The sequence below is a fragment of the Protopterus annectens genome, chromosome 9.part0, assembly GCF_019279795.1.
Source record: "Protopterus annectens isolate FY-2018-M chromosome 9.part0, PAN1.0, whole genome shotgun sequence".
Classification (NCBI taxonomy): domain Eukaryota; kingdom Metazoa; phylum Chordata; order Ceratodontiformes; family Protopteridae; genus Protopterus; species Protopterus annectens.
This window is the reverse complement of record NC_056743.1, coordinates 319,336,826-319,360,597: the sequence shown is the minus strand read 5'-3', so window position 1 is coordinate 319,360,597 and position 23,772 is coordinate 319,336,826. Positions and strand designations below refer to the sequence as shown.

The window sequence follows — 23,772 nt, the reverse complement described above, 5'->3', positions numbered from 1 at the left end:
TAGAGTTTTTAATCAAGTCTAGATCAGAAGCTGCTGTTAAAAATGGATACTTAGACATATAATATATTGCATGATAACTATAAGAATCAGAGAAGGTTAGAAAAGATTAGAAAAAGAGACAGGAAAAGCAATTTAAAAGGTAACAATGGGAGAATATATGTACAGCTGCCAAATATGCAACTAAGTCCAGAAGGTTTAGGATTTTTGCTTGGAAGTGTTTGCGTAGGTATTTTTTTTTACATGCCAAGCAGACTTCAAATAATTTTTCTCACTGTAGGTATCAAAGTTGGAGGTGTGATGGGGAAGAAAGATAGCTGGGAACATGTCTTTTGGGAATGTAATGAGTGGGCAGATTTTAAAAATTCCCTACACAATACTATGTCAGAAATATTTGGGGAGCAAAAAGCTGTAACTAAGAAAATTAATCTTTTGAGCTGGGACACAGGATCTGAATTGCCTAGATATAGTAAGGCCTTAAGTTTAACTCTATTGGCTACCAAGAAAAGCAATTACTAGAAGATGGAAATCAAAATCTAAACCAACTGTATTTGAAGTATTAAATATTGTTTTAAAGATAAAATAACTGGAAGTGGGATCTTTAAAAAAGGAAGGAGCAAATTACATAGAAATAAATGGAATTTTTGGGGAACAATACATGCAAAGCAATGTTCAGGAGAAGGAGGTGAGGTTTATTTTCTCCCGGTCCTAAATATGCGCACTCAGTTAAGAGCAGGGATAGGGGTGTGCAATGGGCCCTCCACAAAAGACATCCCTTCACTTCCACTTCCAGAAGAGGTGTTCCCCTACAAGCAGCCCAGTCATTTTTCATGCCTCAAAGCATGCACATTAGTTTTTCTCTGATCTTCACTAGGGAAACTGAACTACCCAGTGTGCCCCCAAGTGCAAATGGACACCTCCCATCCACTGGTAAAGGCGAATGGGCAACACCCCTTCACCACTCCTCTTAGTTACCCCAGTGCCAGGGCCACTAACTGAACCTCGGTCACTTGGGTCACAGTAAGGGCTACATCCATCTGCACTACAGAGACAGACTATCTAGTTTTGAATGAACTGAAACCGCACATCGACTTACACCCAACACAAATATGGGATTGACTTAGCAATAGATCAATCAAACATTCTCTGCACAATATCCACTCTCCCATATCAGCTCTAGCTCTGCAAGCTAAAACCACATGTACACTGGTTCTCAAGTACGCAAAGTCAGTTGTGCAACTGTTTCAACTGTGAAGCATTACAGAACATTTAATTTTTAATCAAGTAAGAAACTAGAAATTTGCTGTAGAGGAAAAAGTATCTGCATTTTAAATCAGTCTATTACTATGCATCTGCCAGGAATGCTGTTTATCATCAATTTAAAAGACTGAACTCTGTACTATTAAATGCTATCAGCACAAAATATCAGTGTAAAAGTTTTTATTCCTACCAAGTCTAATGTCAGCTGCTGAACAAAGATGAGTCCATTCAGTAGGAGAGCAGCTCCACTCACAGTACCGTCCTTGTTCTTTTCACACTTTGGGATGATGACCTGTACATCCTTGCCCACAAATGGTCTGAGATACCCAAAGATGGAGAGATTCTGAACTCCAAGACGTTCTGCTGAATCTTGACGTGTGCACAGGAATTTTACCATCAAATACTGCCAATACAAAGACCCAATATTTTGTCAATTCAGACATAATGCAAGCGTTAACTAACATTCAGGCTGTAAGACCACCACAGTAATGACATATTTAATATTAACTAGACATATTTCAACCAATGGCATATGGTGCAAGTAAAACTAAAGATGCAAACTGGAAAATATATTAAAAATCACTGAAGTCAATTAGTACCAGTGAGAAAAATTATATTTCCCATTATTTTCGGCTTGGTAAAATCACATTTGTTATCAAGCTTCTTGGTGAGAAATTTGCAGTGTGTGCACTAACCTCTTTTTCTAGTGCTACTGGAATGCAGTGTGTCTTCTTTGACAAAACTATGATTGATTATAAATTAAGCTGCTTTGTCTTGACAATTAACTAGTCTGATTTTTTTGAAAAATAGCTAAAGAATTTGAAGCATCTAATCTACATCTTGCTGACCAACTTCTATCATTTTCTATTACACATTAACTATACCTTTGTTTTTAGTGTACTCTTTTATTGCATAAATATTTTTATTGTTTCCACTGTGTGTGTTCACATTCCGGGTTGAGACTGAAATTGTTCCAATTGCATTAGTGCTCTCTCTCTACTCCAGCATTCTATAAATAAATAAAATTAAAGGGGAAATGTTAAAAACGTGTACAAGTTACAGGAATGAACAACCTGCAGAAATTTATATGAATTTAAAGTAACAAATATACTAAATGAAAGAAGGTAGATAAGCAAGGCTTTCCACCAACACAAGGACAGAGGGATAGCTTTAGAAATAAAATTTAATTTATTAGATGGAAGCAAGTGAAACAGATTAGTAATTTGTAATGTGTTCTCTAGCCCAAAAGCAAATCAGTGTTGGAATTTGATCAGAAAAGACTAGATGAAGCATTACACTGCTATTTGTACAGGGTTTTAACAAATATATGTTTACTTTTTTGGGGTATGGGGGGGACTCTCTGTTCTAGTGAAAGATCATGTCCACTAAGGCAATATTACAGAAAAACATATAAAGTGGCACAAAAATGACAGAAACAGATAAGGATCAGTTTGTAACAGAAAGACAAAAAATATATGCAAGCAAAATAAAAACAAAACTTTTTTGCCTGGAATATTAATGGGTTGGTGGACAGGATACGGATGGATATTTACATTAGTAATATGCAGCTAGTATCATTACAAGAAGCACACCTTAATCATAAAGAACATGACAAGTTTTGTAAAGAAAATTGTGAAGGTGGTTTCTTTGGTGAAATAGAACAGCGAAAGAAAAAATAAGTTATGTACTCACCATAACGTTCCATCTGAGTAGGTACTTCATTTGTCTGCAACCTGTGGGTATCGGATCCGAGGTGGCAGCTTTACTAGCTAAAAGATCCGAGCTCCTGGCTCCTCCCTTTTACCCATAATCCCCTGCTACATGCTCCCTTTCCTCAGATCGAGTTTGCTTAATCTAACAACCAAGACCCTCGACAGAGGATCAAGTAATGCCTAAACACATGAAACAATCTCAATCATGATCAGGAACCACGATAATGGTTAGGGGGCATGGAGGGGGGGGGGTCGGTCGTAGACAAATGAAGTACCTACTCAGATGGAACGTTATGGTGAGTACATAACTTCTTTATCTGAAGTAGTTACTTAAATTTGCTCTGCAACCTGTGGGACAGAGTCCCCAGCTACCTAAAACCTTGGGAGGCCCTCAAGGAAGGATATTCCGAAGCACCGCCGAGCCAAAGGAAGCCCTACTCCTGGATATCATATCCAATTTATAATGAGAAATTAATGTATGGGAAGAGGACCAAGTAGCTGCTGAACATATGTCGTCCATGGGAACCCTGGACCAGAAGGCTGCTGATGTGGCTATGGATCGGGTTGAGTGGGCATGGACCGGTTTACCTGAGGCTACATACGCATGAATGATGCGCTATGAAATCCAATTTTCTAAGGTAACTTGTGTAATAGCTCTACCCAAATCAGATTTGGCAAAGGACACAAACAATTCATCAGTCTTGCGAGTATCCTTCGTCCTGTGCAAGTAAAAACGTAGTTGTCTATGTACATCCAACTTGTGTAATTTGTATTCCCCTTTGTTCTGAAAGTTGGGAAAGAACACTGGTAAATTAATCAACTGATTAATATTTGACTCCGAAGCCACCTTTGGTAAGAAGGAAGGGTTAGTCCTGAGAGACACTCTATCCCTATGAAAGATTAGATAGGGGGGTTTCATGCAAAGGGCTTGAAGTTCCGAAACCCTCCTGGCTGAAGTAATAGCAACTAGAAAGGCTGTTTTCCATGATAAGAATTTAATGGAACTGAGGTGGCAGGCTCAAAAGGTGGGCTTGTAAAACCAAAGTTAGGTCCCATGGTGGGACCGCAGTCTTAACTGGTGGTTTCAATAGAAAAATACCTTTCAAGAAGGTTTTGCATATTTTCGCAGAAGCTAAAGATCTCAGCCCATCCCCTACATGAAAATCGCTGCCAATTGTACTTTAACTGTAGATGCACTGGCTCCTTGATGAAAAATGTGTGACAGAAAATCAAAAACCGCTGGGATAGGGACGGTAAAGGGATCTAAGCCCTTGTCCTTAGCCCAGACAGAAAAACGCTTCCATTTACTACTGTAAATTTTCCTGGTAGCAGGCTTGTGAGCCGCTACCAGAATGGACTTTACTGGTGATGAGATGCCGGGAGTCCTTGCCATCAGTGGAACTGGATCAACCAAGCCGCGAGCTTGAGGTTTACCAGGTTCGGGGGTTGCAATCCCACAGGATGCAAAATCAGATCCGGAATGGGATCTAAGATCCATGGAGAACTACACTGTGAGACCACAGAGAAGGGAACCAGATCTGGCGAGGCCAGAATGGGGCTATGAGGATAATTCTGCTCCCCAACTGACTTGCTTTCTGAATGAACTTCGTCATAAGAGGAAGGGGGGATAAGCATAGAGGAGACCGGGTGGCAAGGGCGCCCGCAGGCAGGTGCAAGGGGGTGCACTTGCACCCCCCTGGAATCGGCTGACTAGTCAATCTTCTTTTAGTTTAAAATTAAAAAAAAAAAAAAATTTTATTTTCAGGGCGTTCTTCTTTAAGAACGCCCTTCAAGTCCAGGCACAGATGCGTGCTGACATCATCGTGCAGGGCACACATTTTCAGTTTTACAAGCGGGAACTGAAACAGACAGTTTCAGGTTTGTGAGCAGGAACTGAAACAGACGGTTTCAGTTTTGCGATGGATTTACATTAGCTGCGAGGAGGAGGACTGAAGATGGAGTCAGATCAGCGAGCAGTGAAACGGAGCTATGATGGGTTTACTTTAGCTGAGGACTTCACGGGAGATAACAGGGACGCTTGTCAGAGTGAGTAAGGTGTGTGTGTGTGTGCGTGCGTACATTTGTGCCTCTTCTTCTCTATTTTATTGCCACTACTCAGAATATGAACTATTCCCATAACAAAGAATACAGCTATTAATATTTCTGATAAAATTAGACTGATAATGTAAATGTAAACTATTAAGGTTTAATCATTTTCTTATGCTTAAGATCTTAAGAATGTGTGTGTTTGTGTGTTTGTGTGTGTGTGTGTGTGTGTGTGTGTGTGTGTGTGTGTGTGTGTGTGTGTGTGTGTATATATGTGCATACGTGCCTCTGCTTCTCTATTTTATTGCCATTACTCAGAATTTGAACTACTCCCATCCTTCTTTTCCTTCATTCCCTCAGACTGCATACTTCTGGAATATTCATATCTTACTTTCCTGTGCTCTTCCTGTCTTTCTCAGCACAGCAGAATGTAAATGTACATTATCTATCCATTTTCTGCTTCGTTGCTTCTTCTACTTGTATTTCATTTGTTTCTCAGAAAGCTTTGGTCTCATTTCCTATCTGACTGTGTAAACAACTTTCTTTTCACTTTTCTCTTTTGTCAATATATCTTTTAGGTTTGTATACTTTTCTGTTTCTCTTACTCCTTTGCAGAACTGGATCACTGTGAATTGGGGTCCCAGAAAGGGTAATAGATAAGGCACATACTGTTGATCTTAGGTTCATAGGCGTTAACAAGGCTAATGACCACAAGGTGTTTTTAAGCCTAGCCATGCATCCCAAATATCTGAGAAGTTCTGATACCCTTGATAATTGTAAACAGGGGCTTGAGAGATGAAACATTTACAAGTAGGGGCTTTGGAGATGAACCATTTACAGGTTGCCTGTGTCCATTAGAGACATAGGTGCCAAACCAAGGATGAATTTCCTGTTCCCCATCAAATCGCCCAAGTTGCACTTGAATTGGGTTAGAGAAGAACTCTGCTTCACATCGATATGGAGCCTGTCCCAGACATGGAGTAGTGTCTGGGATACATACCTGTCTCTCCAGCAGGTCATATTTATATCACTGGCAAGATCTAAGTCTTTAGAACAGGTAATTCTGGTGCTGTTTGTTCTGTGAATACTAAGGAAGTCCATCAGGGTGGGGTATGACAATGCCCTGTATGCCAGGCATATATCTCCCCTCAAAAGCCTGTAGGAGATAGAATACAGGAATAGGGCCTTGAGGCGGTCTGCATAGGACATTTTACTTATGCCTTGTATTCTTTTAGTGAGTAATCTGTATGGATGTTCCAGTTGTTGGATATGCCTGCTTTGGTACTTACCAAAAGGGACGTTGTACTCAATGATAGGTCTGATGAATGTCGAATACAGTGAAACAATGGCTTCCTTGGACTTAGATGCCAAACCTTTGTTTATAAGCTTCGCAACATAGAATGATTTCCTCACTGCTGTAGATACATGACGATTAAAAGCTAGATTACTGACAATGTGTGTCCCCAAGTCCCAGCCTACTTAGTCAACTCTAAGGGGAGTGTTGCCAATATGATAGTTACCATGGGTGGATGACTTCCTGAAGGATACTATTCTGCATTTCTTGGCATTTAATTTTAGTCCATGGCTCTAACACCAATTGTTTGTCTGTGTCAGCTCCTGCTAGAGAACATTTGTGTCAGTGTGGTATTCAATGACAGCTCCTAATTTGCAATCATCTGCAAATTTAGTCAGCCAGAGACCAGTGACATTGGCCTTGACCTCAGAGGAGTAAAAGCCAAAAAGGAGCTGTCCAAAGATCAATCCCTGAGGGACTCTGCTTGTGAATGGCTTTTTTGTAGAGGTGGACTCCCCGATTCTAACTTCCTGGGTCCGGTCTGTGAGCCAGTTGGCTGTCTACCAGGTGACATATGGGTTTGTACCTAACCTCTTGAGTTTGTCAACAATGCCCAAGTGGGGTGTTGTGTCAAATGCCTTGGCCAGGTCAAGGTAGGCAGTGTGAATCATTTAGCCCTCATCCATTGCTTTGGTGATCTTCTCAAAGAAATCCACCAGGTTGAGGAGGCATGACCTGCCCTTGACGAAAACAAACTGAGTAGGGTCCAGTGTCTGGAAGTTTACTATATCACTATTGATCATTTCCATGATAATTCTTCTGATGGCTTTACATACAAGACTAGTGAGACTTATGGGTCTGCAGTTTCCAGGGTCTGTAAATGGCCTACTTTTCTGCAGAGGGATGACTGTTGCTGTTCTCCATTCATGAGGCATGAAGCTTATTTGGAGGCTACAGTTCAATAGCAATTCCAGAGGGCATGATAGGTCATGTTTCATGCTATTTAGAAGGCATCCTGGAATATTGTCTGAGCCCACTGATGCAGTGTTCTTGGCCTTAGAGAGAGCATTAAGGACCTGTTCCCTAGTGATAGCAGGGGGAGCTATATTTGATGGTATTTCTTGAGGCAAAGTTGAGGGGGAGAGGGGTAAAGTTGGAGATTCATTTATTGGCCAGTAGATTTGCTATATCTTCTGGCTCAGTACAGGTGACTCCATTTACAATGAGCTCTGATCACAATTATGTATTGCCTTTGAGGTTGCAGACATAGCCAAAGAATGGTTTGTTGTTGTCCCTGGCCTGGGAGGCCAAATTTACCTCAAATTTGACTCTGAGTTGTTTTTATTTTGATGAGAGTGCTTTTATCCTGCTGGGTGCTGCACCACCTACGTTTGCTATGATTTTCTTCATTCTGTTACCAGAATCTTACTTACCAGTGTCTATTTCTCTGTCTGTCTCTCCCTATTTACCATAAAATAATGGTCAGATTTCTCAAAGAGCAGGAACTGAAACAGACTGTTTCAGGTTTGCGATGGATTTACCTTAGCTGCGAGGAGGAGGACTGAAGATGGAGTCAGATCAGCGAGCAGTGAAACGGAGCTATGATGGGTTTACTTTAGCTGAGGACTTCACGGGAGATAACAGGAACGCTTGTCAGAGTGAGTAAGGTGTGTGTGTGTGTGTGTGTGTGTGCATTCCTTCAGTTACAAATATCTTTCAGTTTTGTGCTTATAGACCTTTTTTCTTCACTTGTATACAGAACTCTGTCACACTCTTGCTTGCAGTAATGCAGTTGTGAAATCTATTTCTTCATTTACCATAATCTATCAGTACATTAATTAGATACAGCAATAAAGTTAGACAGAAATACTGCAGTTATGCATTCACATCTGTCTCTTTACTGAAAGTATTATATTGCTTCAGATAATTCTCCATAACTTTCTATTAATTATTTCCTCTCTCTCTCTCTCTCTATATATATATATATATATATTTATTGTTGAAATCAGTTAAACACAGTATTAGTATACCAGAAGTCTAGGTCAACCTCTATAATTGCCACTCCTGCTGTCTCCTTTTATAGAATACTGTGGCCTCAGTTGCAATGAGAAGAAATGAAACAATTCTTGTTTATCTGTAATTCTCACTTTTGCCATTTATATCTAAGTATGCCATTTTAATTTTCAAGTAAGTGTATTCATTGCCTTATTTGTTTAACCATGCATTTATTCAAACAATACTATCTGCATTCTCATAACTTGTTAATCTCCCATTTACTGTCAGTATTAAACAAAAGTAGATAACTTTGGTGGAATGCTTTCTTAAAATATTTATGCTTTACATTTAAGTCTATAAATTTACTTCAGCATGAATGTGCAGTCACAGAACAATTTTTTGGGACTGTATTCCCCCATTATTGACTTCATCCAGGTTTTGTGCTAAGGTTGAGAGCTATGGTAAGAACTGAATATGTTTGGGGGCTATATTCCCCCATTACTAGCTTTGTCCGGTTGTTTTTTGCTAAGAGGTTGATGAGAGCTATGTTGAGAACTGAATTCACTGAATGTTTGGGGGCTGTATTCACCTATTATTGGCTTTGTTCAGGTGTTTGGTGCTAAGAGGTTGACAGCTGTGCTATGGTGAGAACTGGATTCACTAGATGGTAGCCATTTAAGTTTCCATCTTCCTCTTTCACAAAACAGCTTATTTGGCATAGTGGTATGTTGCTCTGTTTTGCACAGGGTCCCCTGGGTTCAAGATGTGGCAGTGAAATGTATGGTGGTAACGCAGCATTTTATTCTAGCAACTGTCCAACATTATACAAGCAATGTTTAAAATGTGTCCCTGGTTTTTGGCCTTTTGTCCCCCCCCAATAAATTTTGGCTTTTTCCACATTTCTTGTGCTGCAAAGTTCAGAGATACAGCTGAGTGTCAAGTAGATTTTACAAGGAGCTGAGAGCTGCAGGGGAACAAAAATTTAGTGCTGCTTATGCTTAGTTTGCTTGCATTGTTAATAGCACAACAGGTTGCTTTTGATGCTCAAGGTTGTGGGTTCTACTCCCACAGTAGATAGATGCATTGCTGATATTGTACTGTGTTATAAAAGGGGTGGATGCTGCAGTCCTTTTTGGCAAAGATACCTAGTAACTATGAACCTGTTTATCAGTTTGCTATCCATTCCCTATTGTGGTATTACTAGCTTATCATTTTTTTTAATACATGCAACAAAGGCAATTTATTCTTCAAGGGCAAAAGGCACTTTATTGCAGATGAAACAATGACATATAAAGTTGTTTGTTAGCAGCAACCTCTTTATTAGTTACAGATTTCTTTAATGTGGATTTTACTACTTCAGAGATTGTGCATATTTACTGATACTGGTGGACTATAGAAGGCTGAGTAGACTTTTTATGATGGAAATGTTCTGAATTGGGCAGTTTTGTCATTTGGTGTATGCATTTTGTTTCATTGTTTACTGGAAAAATGCTCAAAACAATACATTTAAAATGCCCTCTAACAAGTGTACTATATTGTACAAGGAATATAATGTAATGCAGTCAGGAAGGTGTATCAAAGAGCATGTGTATGGTTCATGTTCAAGGGGCCTATGATTTTGAAAATAGCCCAAAGTTAATCTTTATCTGCCACTGGCAAAATTTATTTTCTTTGAATGTGGGTTTCAATGCTGTTTCAATGCATGTGAGTTTCAAGGGCAGAGAAGTTTTAATGCTAAGTCTATTTTCATTGTGAGACTGCATTGCTTTGCTTAACAGATATCTATTAGGGTTTGTGCTGTAAAATGCAAAATAAAACTTTCAAATGAAATCTAAATCATCGCAGAAGTAAAGCAGTATGCACATTACAGTGTTTATGGTAAATGGTGCAAAATAACCAAGGAATGGGACATTGGAATGGCTGCAGGGGGGGAGGCTCCATTCGACCATGATTTTGTGAGGGGGGGGGGGTAGCAAACTCAGACAGCCCCGGTTGAACTATACCTCTCAGCTGTCCATATTTTTGTAGAATGAATAGATATTTGCTTCTTATTTTTTGGTTTGTTCCTCATACAATTTGTGATTTTCTAGCAAATAATTTAGGAATGAAGTCACTAAATGACAGACATTGAGTTTCGGATGTCATAACCTTCAGAAAAATGTATGCTAATGCAAGACCTGTTATTCTATCACTTGTCTTAAGTTTATACAAGAGCAATTTTTAGTAGTGTTTGTGTGTTCCCGCAATATTTGTCCTTGTCCAGATTTCCTGCATTAAGAGGTTGAGAGGTATGTGCAAATCGCTTTGTAGAATTAGGAATATCCAAACCTCTCCATTGTCCCCAATTTTGGCTCAAAATTTTGCTCTCCCCTAATAATCCCTCCTCAAAATGGCAATTTTTGAAGAAAACTTGATTGAAGTCTCCTAGAAAAATGGTGTTGGCTTAATGCATAGGGACACCATATTAGTTAGGTAGGAGATATGGACTGATGGGGTACATAGAGGGGACCTATAGTTAGGTATGACACAGTAAGGAGTTTTGTTAATGCTAAGTTGGATGTAGAGGAATTCCACGTCATTATCTCACCTAACAAGTCTGGAGATGAATTGTTCTTTAAGAATATGTAGATACCATCACCCTTTCATCTAAGGTGGTAGGCCTGAACTTGTGGCAGGTATGGAAATCCTGCATTAAAGGAGTGCTGTCATCGATCTTGAACTAGGTCTCTGTGATGATGCATATATAGATGTTTTCCAGGGGAAGCAGTGCTTGTAAAGAGTGGACTTTTTAGCTTAGCCTCTGAAAAGGAAACTGGTTATTTTCTAATTCATGTAGCTATAAAATTCAGTATAAAACTGTAAAAGTTTCTGAATGCAAACACTATTTATTAAAGCAGCATTACGGTAGGGAGTAGTTCAGTACAGAGAGATTCAACTATATACATAGCCATGAGTTCCTTTATACCTTTCTGTCAAAAACCAACACCATGGTCACACAGAGTTTACAGTTGTAACTTTGAAAAAAATCTGTTTATGTATTTCTTGCACTAAGAAGTTGGTGTGTATGTGTGTGTGTGTATGTATGAGGGAGGTAGCATACCCCTCAGCTGTCCAGGTTTTGCAGAATGTCCATATTTTTGCCCCATATTCCTCCTAAAAAGGATTGAAGTTGCTAAATAATGAGACATTTCAGTTTTAGACGTCATATCATTTAGAAAAATGCATACTAACACAAATCCTGTTACTCTTGTAATTTTCTAAGTTTATGAGAGCCATATTTATAATCTGTCCCTATTTATTTTAGGCTTTGTCCAGATTTCTTGCACTAAGGTTGAGGCCTTGAGGGGTGTTGTGGTATGTTTGTGAGAGCGAGAGAAAGTGAAATGCCCAACTTAGAGTTAGCAGGTGGAATTTATTTTCAAGTGCATTTTCAAGGAACTGTGAGTTTTAAGGGAAGTGAAGTTTACTGCTGCTCATGCCAAGTCTATTTACAACGTGCAACTGTTTTCTTTAGCAAATGGTATCACTATTGTGGTATAAAGTTTTAAAGCTATGTTAGTAGCACCACAAGTAGAATGCTTGCATCTTAATGTAGAGGCTTGAGGTTCTATTCCTACAGCATGTACATTTGTATGCTGCAGTCCTGAGGATGTCCTCCTTTGGATGAGATGCCTAATAACTATGAACCTGTTTTTCAGCTTGCCATCCATTTTCTATTGCAATATACCAGCTTACCATTTTTTTAATTTAACATAGGCAATTTATTCGTTGACGGCAGCAGGCACTGAATTTGTAGACAAAACACTGAAATAAACAGTTGTTTTCTAGCAACAACATCTTCATTAGTTTCAGATATCTTTAACGTGGAATTATTCAGATTACTTTTACTTCGGCAGAGACACTCAAACAAGTGTTGCTGTATAATACAAGGGATATAATTCAATTATATATTATAATTAAGACAATCAGGTAAATCAAATAACTTTTGCATGGCCCTAACAGTGTGCAAGGAGCCTATTGCTTGAAAACAGTTCAAAGGTAAATAACCTGCCACTGGCCAGATGCATTTTCTTTGAATGTGGGTTTCAATGCTGTTTCATTGAATGTGAGTTTCAAAAGTAGAGAAGCTTTAATGCCAAGTCTGTTTTCATTGTAAGACTATTAGGGTTGCCACCTTTTCAAATGACCAAAGTGGGACATTTTTAGTACAAACATCAGATTTTATAGGCCGACACATACCCACGGTCAGTACAAAGATTAGAACTTAACTTTTTTGCCTAAATAAAAGATTATTCTTGTAGCATTTTAGTTGCTTATTCTGTTTCTTATAACATTTAGGTATTTTATATACAGAATAACTGTTTTATGCAACTATTACATAAAATATAGAAAATAATATTGTCCTAAAATCTCAGGAAATTTGCCATTTTTACAATTTTTTGTCAGGACACAACTGCCCAAAGAGGGACTATCCCTCGCAAAGTGGGACAGGTGGTAACCCTAAAGATTATTGCTTTGTTTAGGTTTAGTAAATGTCTGTGTTTGGGCTATAATGTTTGAAATAAAAGTTGTAAATTAAATCCAACTGCCTGTAATCATTGTAGAACTAAAGCATAAAACAGTATGCACACAAATTTGAACAGTGTCTACAGCAAATGGGGAGAAATAGCCAAGTAATGGGACACTGGAATTGCTGTGTGGGCGGGGCTTGGGGTGGGTGGACTTGGGCGGGGCTGTGTTGGCAGGGGGCGGGGAGAGCTATGTGGGTGGGGCTCTGGGTTTGCACCCCCCTGCAAAAAATCCTGCGGGCTCCCTTGCCGGGTGGCCAAGCATGAACCAAAGCATCTCTGGGGCTCTCCCCCTGGTGGGGGAAGTATCACGAAAAACTTGCTGCACTTTGTGTTTAACGGAGAAGCGAAAAGATCGCAGCAAGGTAGACCCCATTTGAGGAAGATCTGTTTCGCAACTGATGGTTTCAGAGACCACTCGTACGGTGTGAGGATCACACGACTCAGTTTGTCCGCCAGAATGTTGGACCGACCCGGAATGTGTGTTGCTACCAGAAAGCGGTTGGTGGATATCATCCACTTCCAAACTCTCAGCCTCCCGACAAAGGGGGTAAGATCTGGTCCCTCCCTGTTTGTTTATGTACCAGACTACCACCATGTTGTCTGTTTGAACTGCAATAGTCCCTAGAGGAAGAAGATCGTGGAGAGCTTGCAACGCCAGAAGCACCGCCCTCATCTCTAGGACATTGATATGCAAAGCGGTCTCTAAGGGGGTCCACATGCCTTGGACGGTTCTGCCCAAAGAATGCCCCCCCACCCGAGGCGAGAAGCATCCGTGGTCAACATGGCTTTGGGCGGAGACATCACGAAGGGTCTCCCTTCCCGCAGCTCCCGTGAGCGAAGCCACCAGAGGAGGGAGTCCTTGCAAGCCCTGCTCAGGGGAATAGGGGTGTTCAACGGATGTAGCAGTAGAGACCATTGGACTTGAAGGGTCCATTGCAGAATCCTCATTCATAGACGCGCGTGTAGGCAAAGACTGATTGCCGCCGCCATAGAGCCTAGTGCTCTCAGGACTAACTCTGCTGATGTAGCTGGGTTCTTAAGGAGGGCTATAACCTGACATGACAACCTGTTCACCCTGTCTGAAGTTAGTAGGGCCCGAGAGAGGCGAGTGTCCAATCTGGCCCCTATAAATTCCAGAACCTGCACAGGATGAAGAAAGGACTTTTGAAGGTTTACCGAAATGCCCAAACTCTGGGAAAGAGTTAGAGCATAATCCCTGGCAACACACAGTTGATGCCTGTTGGAGGCGGTGAGGAGCCAGTCGTCCAGGTATGGAAAGACCTGAATGCCCTGGAGTCTCAGGTGGGCTGCAACCACTGCCAAGACCTTGGTGAACACCCTGGGGGCTGAGGTGAGGCCGAACGGAAGAACCCTGAATTGATAATGACTGGCTCCCAGCCAGAAGCGGAGAAACCTCCTGGATCATCTGTCCATCAAAATGTGGTAGTACGCAACCTTGAGGTCTATGGAACACATCCAGTTGTTCTCCCGAAGGAGGGGGAGATTTGATTGAAGAGTGACCATCCGGAATTTCTCTTTGGGAATGAACAGGTTCAGGGAAGACAGATCTAGAATCGGTCTTAAGTCCCCCGTCTTTTTTGGCACTAAAAAGAACTTGGAGTAATTGCCCAATCCGAACTGGCCTGGGGGTTGTGCTGGATGGCTCTTTTTTCAAGCAGCTTCGAAACCTCCGAAGCTGCCGCCTCCCTTCGATCGGGTGGGACATCGGGGAGGCACTTTGTAGGAGGGGGAAGACTTAGAAAGGGAATGGTGTAACCTCTGGATATGATTCGAAGCACCCACCGATCCGTCATAATGTACACCCAATTTTGGAGGTGCTCCAACAGACGCCCCTCGACTGCCTCCAGAGAAGGATAGCCGGGTAAGCCCTCAGGGCTGTTACGCGCCTGTCCGAGAACGGTTCTCTAGACCCGAAGTTACACAGCCCCCCTCTGCCTCTGGGCCGGCGTCCACCTTGTCCTCCTCTGCCTCTGAAGGATGAGGGGTCCGAAGCTGGGCAGGACTGCTGAGACTTCCGGAATAACATCTTCTTTTGTCCCCTTTGATTCCTGGAAAGGATCACTGGGGATTAGAGAAGCGGACCCCGACTGCAGACAGTGTCTTCCTGTCCTTTTTGCTTTGGACCAGCGTCTCGCGGACGGTCTTGCCGAACAGCGAAGAACCGTCAAAGGGCACGTTCGCGAAGGACACCTTAAAGGGTTCTGCAAAATCGCAAAGGTGAAGCCAGGCATGAAGCCGCAAGACGACCCCTGCTCCACTAGCTCTAGCGGCTCCCTCCGTAGCATGGGAGAGTAGCCGAATAGACGTGTTAGATATAGACTTTAGAGTGGCCATACAAGTTGAGAAAGTCCTCTTATCCTCGACCTTCATGGACTCTGGTGGAGCTGCAGCGTATTCCTTTATTAGGTCTCGCTGGAGTCTGATGATGTGTGCCATGTAGTTCAGCGCCCTTACAGAGAAGGTGGCTGAAGCAAACATCCGCTTCCCAATGCAGTCCAACGTCCGAGATTCCTTATCCGGAGGGTGGACTGAGGAACTCTCCTGCGAGAGTTCCTTCTTCGTGGCAGCCGCCACCAACATGGCATCCACAGGTGAACCCTTACACCAGGCCTGCCTATCAGAGGGAGGGCTAAGAATTTTGTCTGGCCATCTTGGAATTGGCTCCACGGTGTTGGGCTCCTTCCACGTCCTGGTAGTAATTAAGTCCACCAGGGGGTCAGCCGGGGGGGGACACCCAGGAGGTAGACGGGCCTGCCTCAAACGCCTCCAGAAACACGGACTCGTCCGAGGAAGGTTTTTGGGCAGACCACTCCCCTCTAATTCGCAACATTTCCATGATGTCTCCAAAGGAGACATCCTCAGGGGGTGACCCTGGGGAACCTTCCCCTTCATCCAAATCCGTGTCTGTCGTGAGGGACTCAGGGGAGTCCAGGTGCCTCCTTTTACACTTCTGTTTGCGAGGAACCTCCTCGGTGGGACTATCCGAGAAGGGCTCACCTATGGGGTCCTGCTCCTCTAAGGGAACTAACTGGAGGGTTTGAGCAGGCTGTCCCAGTGGTCGGATGATGGAGGATAGACCCAAATGCATAGGGGGAATGGAAGGATCCGACGCCCAGACCGGGGATCTGGAAGGCCTCGACAGAACCCTCTCCACTACCTCAAAAGCCGAAGGCGAACCGCTTTCCCCAGGCTCCGAAAGCAGTCTCCTCGGCTCCAAAGCAGCAATCGGTGTCGGAGCCGAAGGGGTCGGATCAGAGAGGGAAGTGTGCTCCGACCTGAAGGGTGCCGAAGACACACCAACCCCTACGGATCAGACGCTCTGCTCTCGGCCCAGAGAGCTAGGATCCGACACGCTCAAGGGTACAGTCGGTGTCGAAGCTACCGGAACTATCAGCCAACAAATCCCAGTCTCCGAAAGGGCCCGGATCTGATTACTCCAAAACCCGAAAATGGGTTAGAGAAGGAGTGATCGGGGCAAAAAGGGGGGGGAGGCAGGAGCACCCCAATCTGCATCGGAGTCTGCAGAAATTGACGCATCATCAGATCCATGTCCGCGTCAGTCAGGCTTCTTGTAGACCTAGAAGAGGTCATCGAGGCGGGCCGGGTACTCCTCCTCTGGCTCTGGTGAGAAATAAGGCGAACGGAGCCGAGAGGGAGAAGATCCGGAGGCCATCGAAGAAGGGCTAGTAACTTTAGATTGCGGGGCTGAGGGATGAGTCTCAGCCCGCCTCTTATGACTTTTGTGTTTCTCTCTATCCTTTTCCTTATGCCTCTTCTCTCTCTCGAAGAGGCAGAAGAGTCCCCTGAACTCTGCGCAACAAAGGGAGGTTGAGTCCCAGGCAGAGTCAGGGGACCTAAAGGCACGGGGGCTGTAGTAGCAGCTTGTGCCTTAGAGGGAGAGGAAGAAGAAGTGTCCTGCGGTAACAAGCCCGCCAGGATCAACTTGTTCTTCCTATCCCTGATGGCCCGGGGTTTAAACACTGCGCATATCTGGCAGCTAGAGGATAAGTGGGCCACCCCCAGACACAAAACGCACTGAGTGTGGCCATCAGCCGGGGAAAGCTTATGGCCACACTCAGGGCACTTAGAAAAGACAGCTTTGGGCCCCTCAGCCATCACACTAACACACCCACACACACTAATGGGAGGGGACAAAAAAAAAGTATATAAGCTAAAATTACCACAAAAAATAAAACTAAGACTATCACTCGACGAAAAGGAGCTAAACCACTCACACACTAACAAAATTTAAACTTTTTTCTAACTTTTTGACAAAGATTCACTGAAAAGATCTCCTAAGGAGCTCTTCACTAGAAGCTTCTTTCAGCCGCGGCAAACTCGATCTGAGGAAAGGGAGCATGTAGCAGGGGGGTTATGGGTAAAGGGGAGGAGCCAGGAGCTCGGATCTTTTAGCTAGTAAAGCTGCCGGCTCGGATCCGATACCCACAGGTTGCAGAGCAAATTAAGTAACTAGTTCAGATGGGGTCTTAAATATTAATTAAAATGAGTATTCAAAACAAAGACTGAAGGACAAAGAAGGATAGCAGGGAAAATTCATAGTGATACCATTGTTGGCAGGGTGTAAAAATTACACTGAATGCAGTAAATATTTCACCAAAAACAGAGACAAGATGTATAAAAATATTATGAGACAAATTATAGCCTTTCATGAAGGATGTATTGTAGCATTTCAAGACTGAAACAGTACAGAAAATAAGGAAAATGCCTCTGAAGGGTCAAGAGATCACAGAATACCAGGTTAATTCAGATTGAGCCCAAGTACAAACTTATTTTTCTCTATCAAACAAGATGACTGAGGTGGAATAAACACTTTTCCCCAGCCCAGCAAGATATGGCTCTTGGGCAATATTAGGTAGAAGTTACATGCACACACACACACACACACATATATATATATATATATATATATATACACACACACATATATATATATACACACACACACACACACACACACACACACACACACACACACACACACACATATATGATGGTCTATATCACTTCGACGAAACGGCAGAAGTTTGAACACCATAAGTTTGAACTTCTAACTCAAAGTGCAAAACCATCGAAGGCTTAGAATAGCGATTTTTTTCCCCAGGGAAAAAAATAGCCATTCCAAAAAAACACACACACAACACAAGCACACCAAAAATAAATAATCCACAAATATACACTTCACAAAACCCTACTTCTAACCCTACATTAAACCATACACACACTACTATCTATCCACTTACCTTAACCCTAAGGTCCGTAACTATCACACACTCCCCTTACCCACTCCCTAACCCTAAGGTCCGTAACTATCGCACACTCACCTTACCCGCTCTCTATCCCTAAGGTCCGTAACTATCACACACTCACCTTAACCCAGTCCGTTCGCACACTTACCTTAACCCGGTCCATAACCTTTGCACCACAGTGGAGGAAATAGTGAAGCCGCAGAAATGGCCCACCAAATTCTTTCCCTGGGAGAGAATTCGGTGTTCCATGGCTTCGTGATAATCAGTTTTCGAACTTCACAGTTCAAACATATAGTGTTCGAACTGCTGAAGTTTCGACGAACTGAAAGGAATCCATATATATATATATATATATATATATATATATATATATATATATACAGTTTATCTTCATAATGTCAGCGTTCGGAATGTCGAACTCGCTTCACAAAACCTCAAATACAGAATTACCGAACCGCAAAATCTCACCCCCTTTTTGACTCATGTTAGTACTTGTTTGTAGGTGTGGCACAGTTGGTAATGTTGAAATCCGAGGTTTTTCGATATTTGAAAGTTTTTGCAGAAACTGTTCGGTGATGTGGCCATTCGGTTATCCGTGATCGACAATATGAAGGTAAGCATATATATATATATATATATATATATATATATATATATATATATATATATATATATACATACATATATATATATACATATATATATATATATATATACATACACATATACACACACACACTTCTCAACTGTACAGGTTTTCGCCTCATATTTTTGGTCCGTTTCTCATACAATTGTGGTTTTCTGGAAATCATTGTCAACTCATTGAGGGCTGAAGTCAGAAAACAATGACAGACATTTGAGTTTCAGACTTAATACCCTTCAGAAAATTCATGCCGTACTTGCGTATTATCGCAACCAGATTTCTGAACTGGCATAATTCCTTACATTTTTGTGAAAGGATGTGTGTTAAGGTAAGAAGGGGTGTGTAGATTTGGTATTCTATCAGACTGTTTTTCATGTAGGAAGAGGAGTAACAGCAATTTTTTTCTTCCCTAGTACTGCCCTTTCTTGACCTATAAACGACTGCTGCTTGTCAGTCATTGTTAATGTTAAAAGTCATGAAACTCACCACGTTACTGACAATGGAAGCAGACCATTTCAAAGCCCTTTAAGTGGCCTCAGTGTATCTGAGATTGATAAATTTGGTACATTTTTCAGTGAATCATTCAGCACTTACAGCACCTCTTGTTAGTACTGTAAGTGGCTGCTGGGAGTAAAAAAAGTTCAGCTTTACAGAAATGTGTGTGAGAAGCGGGATAATGGTCAATACCCCTGGCACAGGAGTCCCGATGGGGTGAAAGCTAGCACTCTGAGCAATCAGTGCACCGTCACTTAGTATTACTTACAGGCACCTTAGCTTTTGAGGATTAGTGGTCAGGGAAAGTTGATTATATTCATCATAGACTTCCCTTTGCTAACACTGTACTCAGGAATGCAAGAGTTGTAAAGCAGTGTACCAGTGGGGAGTTCACAGAAGACATGAGGAACGCCACCCATGACTCGACAATTTCACTGTTATTCCTTTTTGTGCCTCATACCCTCTGTGACACAGTAGTACTTACTTCTTTACACACCCCTTCTAAGTATAAGATACCAGTTTTCGCACAAACATAACAAATTATGCCACATTGGAAATGTGGATGCTAATGAAAAACGTGTTATTCTACCAACTTTCTAAGTCTAAGAAAATAAATAAGGGCAAAGCTGAATATTTGCACAACATTCCTCTGCTAAAAAGTAAGCATCACAGTCGAAATATTAATAAAAACTCACTTTATTAAAACAAAAAATAAGGATTTAGCGCTTTCATCCACATCAAATTGTGGACTTAATCAGAATACTTGTTAATCATTCAATTCATTTAAATAGCCCCAAGGCACCAATGAGATTCTAGACAATTAAAACAATTAAAACAATACAATTACTTACAGAGACAACTCTTCTTAGCTGTTGTACATGTGAATTATACTCCAGTATACATGCCTAACTGAAACTTTTATCTTTTGGCTCTCTCATAGGGGTATTTACATCTACTATTGCTGTACCTAATATAGGTTTATATTTATTACCCCATTCTTTCTTAACATATTTAGTTACATCTTCAACCAAGGATTTAGGTTACCCTCTGTCCTTAAATAAGGACCCTATAAAATCAATTTCCTGTACCATTTCTTCATAGTTAGAGGTCATCCTGGAAGCCCTAATACACTGCCCTTTTAATATACTTCTCTTTCGACTCATGGGATGACTGCTGGAAAATTCTAAATATGAATTACTGAAGGTATCTTTCCTGTATCTCCTAGACTTAAAACCATTGGTAGTATGCGAGATGTATGTATCCAAATATGGGGAACCCCGCCTATTGCAATTAAATGTAAATTTCAGGTAGGGGCTACAGTTCAAATAATCCACAAATGTTTCTGCCTTCTCTAAGGTACATGTTAAGATTATTATAGTGAAGAATTGGAATATTCTAAAATGCGATGATGAAGTACATAAAAAAATTGGGTGAGACTCCTATATTTGTATATAAAACAGGAAACAACTTAAAGAATAGGTTTGAAAATAGCAGTTCCCTTAAAAATGTTGGTTCTAGGGAAGGGCACACTAGGAAGTGTGGAAATTGTAAACAATGTCATTCTAATTGAAAGAAGAAAGTATTATATGAGGTGATATTAATAAGACTGAGATAAAGTTTGAGAGGCAACTGTAATACTATGCATCTTGTTTATTTAGCTAAGTGCACCAAAGGTCCAGGATATTATATAGGTAAAAACGATAGGTGTTTTAAGAATAGAATCTATGATCACCTGTACAATATTAAAAGGAAGGGCAGAAACAGTGCAATTTACAGACATTTGGAAAGAATCACAGGATGTAACGCTTTTAAATTTGGTATATTAGAACAGATTTTACCTAATCCGAAAGTGGGAAATATAAAGGCAATATTGGGGGAGAAAGAGGTTAGGTGGCAATTGTTATTAAATGCCACCAATGCTCCTGGATTGAATGATAATATACCTATAAAACCAGTCTTCAAGGCAAGGCTGTAGGAAGTGAGACAATTTTAAGCGTTAATAGTATTAGTAAATAAGACAGATACGCCACTTCCTATTAAACTAAAAACAATTTTAAGTGATGGTATAATGGAAGTCTAGTAAGCATTAAGTTTTAATAAATTTTACATTGCTTTAGAAAGTCATCTTGAATTTTATATTATATGAATATTATTCATGTTGTAATTTGAAGGTATTTTAATATGAATAGCTTAAAAGACATAGTAGCTAAGAAGAGTTGTCTCTCTAAATAATTGTACTGTTTTAATTGTCTTAGAATCTCATTGGTGCCTTGGAGCTATTTAAATGAATTGAATGATTAACAAGTATTCTGATGAAGTCCACAATTTGATGTGGATGAAAGCACTAAATCCTTCTTATTTTTGGTTTTAATAAAGTGAGTTTTTATTAATATTTTGTCCGTGAAGCTTAATTTTTAGCAGAGAAACAGTGTGCAAATATTCAGCGTTGCTCACGTTTATTTGTTTTGTTGGTTGATTGGAGAAACATTTGGATTAACTTTCAAAGTCTGTAAGAGCAATATATAAAAGTGTTCCTATTTTTGAGCATTTGTCCCCCCATTATTTATGACTTTGTCCAGATTTCTTGCTCTAAGAGGTTGAAAAGTATGATGTATGCATTTATATATACGTGCACTCTAACATGGTAATAACCATGAAAACACATCTGGTGATGGTGTTAGACCATGCACCTAAGCAAATTACAGTTTTTAAACAAGTAAAGAACACTGTCATTCTCTAGTATTTCTTCGGAAATAAAAGCCATTCGAAAATTGTGTAGCTCAAACTAAACAAAACATTACTAGGATTTGAATCCATACAGTAAAGAGTTTGAAAAGGAAAGACTACAAATTTGGTCAAAAGAAAAGCAAATGAGATATGCAGTAACAGTCACAGCAGAAAGATCCAGGTGGCTTAAAAAGTAAGGGATTTACAGAAGCAAAAAAGAGTAAGTGGAGCAATGTAGGCTGAACAGCAACTGAAAGAAGCTAGAATGTCTACATAAGACTTCTTTGAAAAGAAAATATAAATGAACATAATGCAATGATTTTAAAACAACAGCACTTGAGTGAGCAACCACACAAGAAGTTATGTCCATCTCGCCTCCCATTCTTACCCATGGATTCGGAGCCAAATATCGGCTCCGACTCGGCCGATTTTACTAGCTCGAAGTCTCTCATTGGCTGGGCTAAGCAGGTATCCCATGGTGCACTGCTCCATATCCCCAGATCTAGTTTGCTGCGAAAATAATTTGTACTCCATACACCCAACACTTCCATATAAAAATAAGCTAAGCAAGGGGACTCTGTAGATGACAACCTAACTTCCAAATCCTCCAGGAAGGGGGAAGGTGGGAGGGTAAGTAAGAATGTGAGACGAGATGGACAACATACATCGAACGTTATGGTGAGTACATAACTTCTTGATGTTATGTAGTCCTATCTCGCCAACATTCTTACCCATGGGACAGTGTCCCTAGCACCTACATCCTGGGTGGCTCATAGGAAAATACTCCTGAGAACTGTGGAGCCAAAGGAAGACCTGCCCCTGGAGACCACGTCCAATTTGTAATGAGAAACAAAAGTGTGAGGAGAAGCCCAAATAGCTGCAGCACATACATCATCCATTGACAATCTAGCTTGATAGGCTGTGGATGAAGAAACAGCCCGAGTAGAATGTGCCTTGACTGGAAATGGCAGATTTTTACCTCCTGCTTGATAGATGAAAGAGATACAACTGACTATCCATCTAGACAGTGTGACCTTGGATACCGGAGAACCCATTCGGTTTTCTGAAAAGAAGACAAAGAGTTGGTCAGATTTCCGGGTATCTTTTGTCCGGTGTAGATAGAAGTGTAACTGTCTATGTACAGCCAATTGGTGAAATCTAAATTCTGCCTAGTTAGAAAAGTGGGGGAAGAAAACGGGCAGCTCAATGGACTGATTCATGTTAGACATGGAAGCCACTTTAGGAAGGAACGAGGGGTTTGGTCTAAGAGAGACCCTATCTTTATGGAAGATTAAATATGGGGGTTTGATGGAAAGGGCTTGAATTTCTGAAACCCGCCTCGCTGAAGTGATTGCTGTTAAGAATGTTGTTTTCCATGTCAAGAATTTCAATTCGCAGGTAGCTGCAGGCTCAAATGGTGGTAAAGTAAGGGCTTGTGGAACAACATTAAGATCCCAGGGCAGTTCGGACACTGGGGGACGAAGCAACAGAGTACCTTTGAGGAATGCTTTGCATAGTCTATGTACCATGAAACTAGGTTCATTTGCTACGTGGAAATTAGATATAGCCGCTAGTTGAACTTTGATGGTGGCTGATGCGGACCCCTGATGGAAAAGCATAGACAAGAACTCCAGAACTGAATCTACTGGAGCTGTGTAAGGATCAATGCCTCTATTATGTGCCCAGATGGAGAACCTTTTCCATTTACTAGAATAAATCTTTCTAATGGATGGTTTATGAGAAG

General features: G+C 41.2%; 1 protein-coding gene across 1 annotated transcript in view; it reads right to left on the bottom strand.

Annotated features, from left to right (window-relative positions):
• Positions 1 to 23,772, bottom strand: part of ZZEF1 (zinc finger ZZ-type and EF-hand domain containing 1) — a gene marked incomplete in the record, with an annotated part of 3,903,331 nt that overhangs the window by 3,225,984 nt on the left and 653,575 nt on the right. The window contains 1 exon segment of the mRNA XM_044082903.1: positions 1,448 to 1,660. Within this exon segment, the coding sequence (XP_043938838.1) occupies positions 1,448 to 1,660 (213 nt within the window).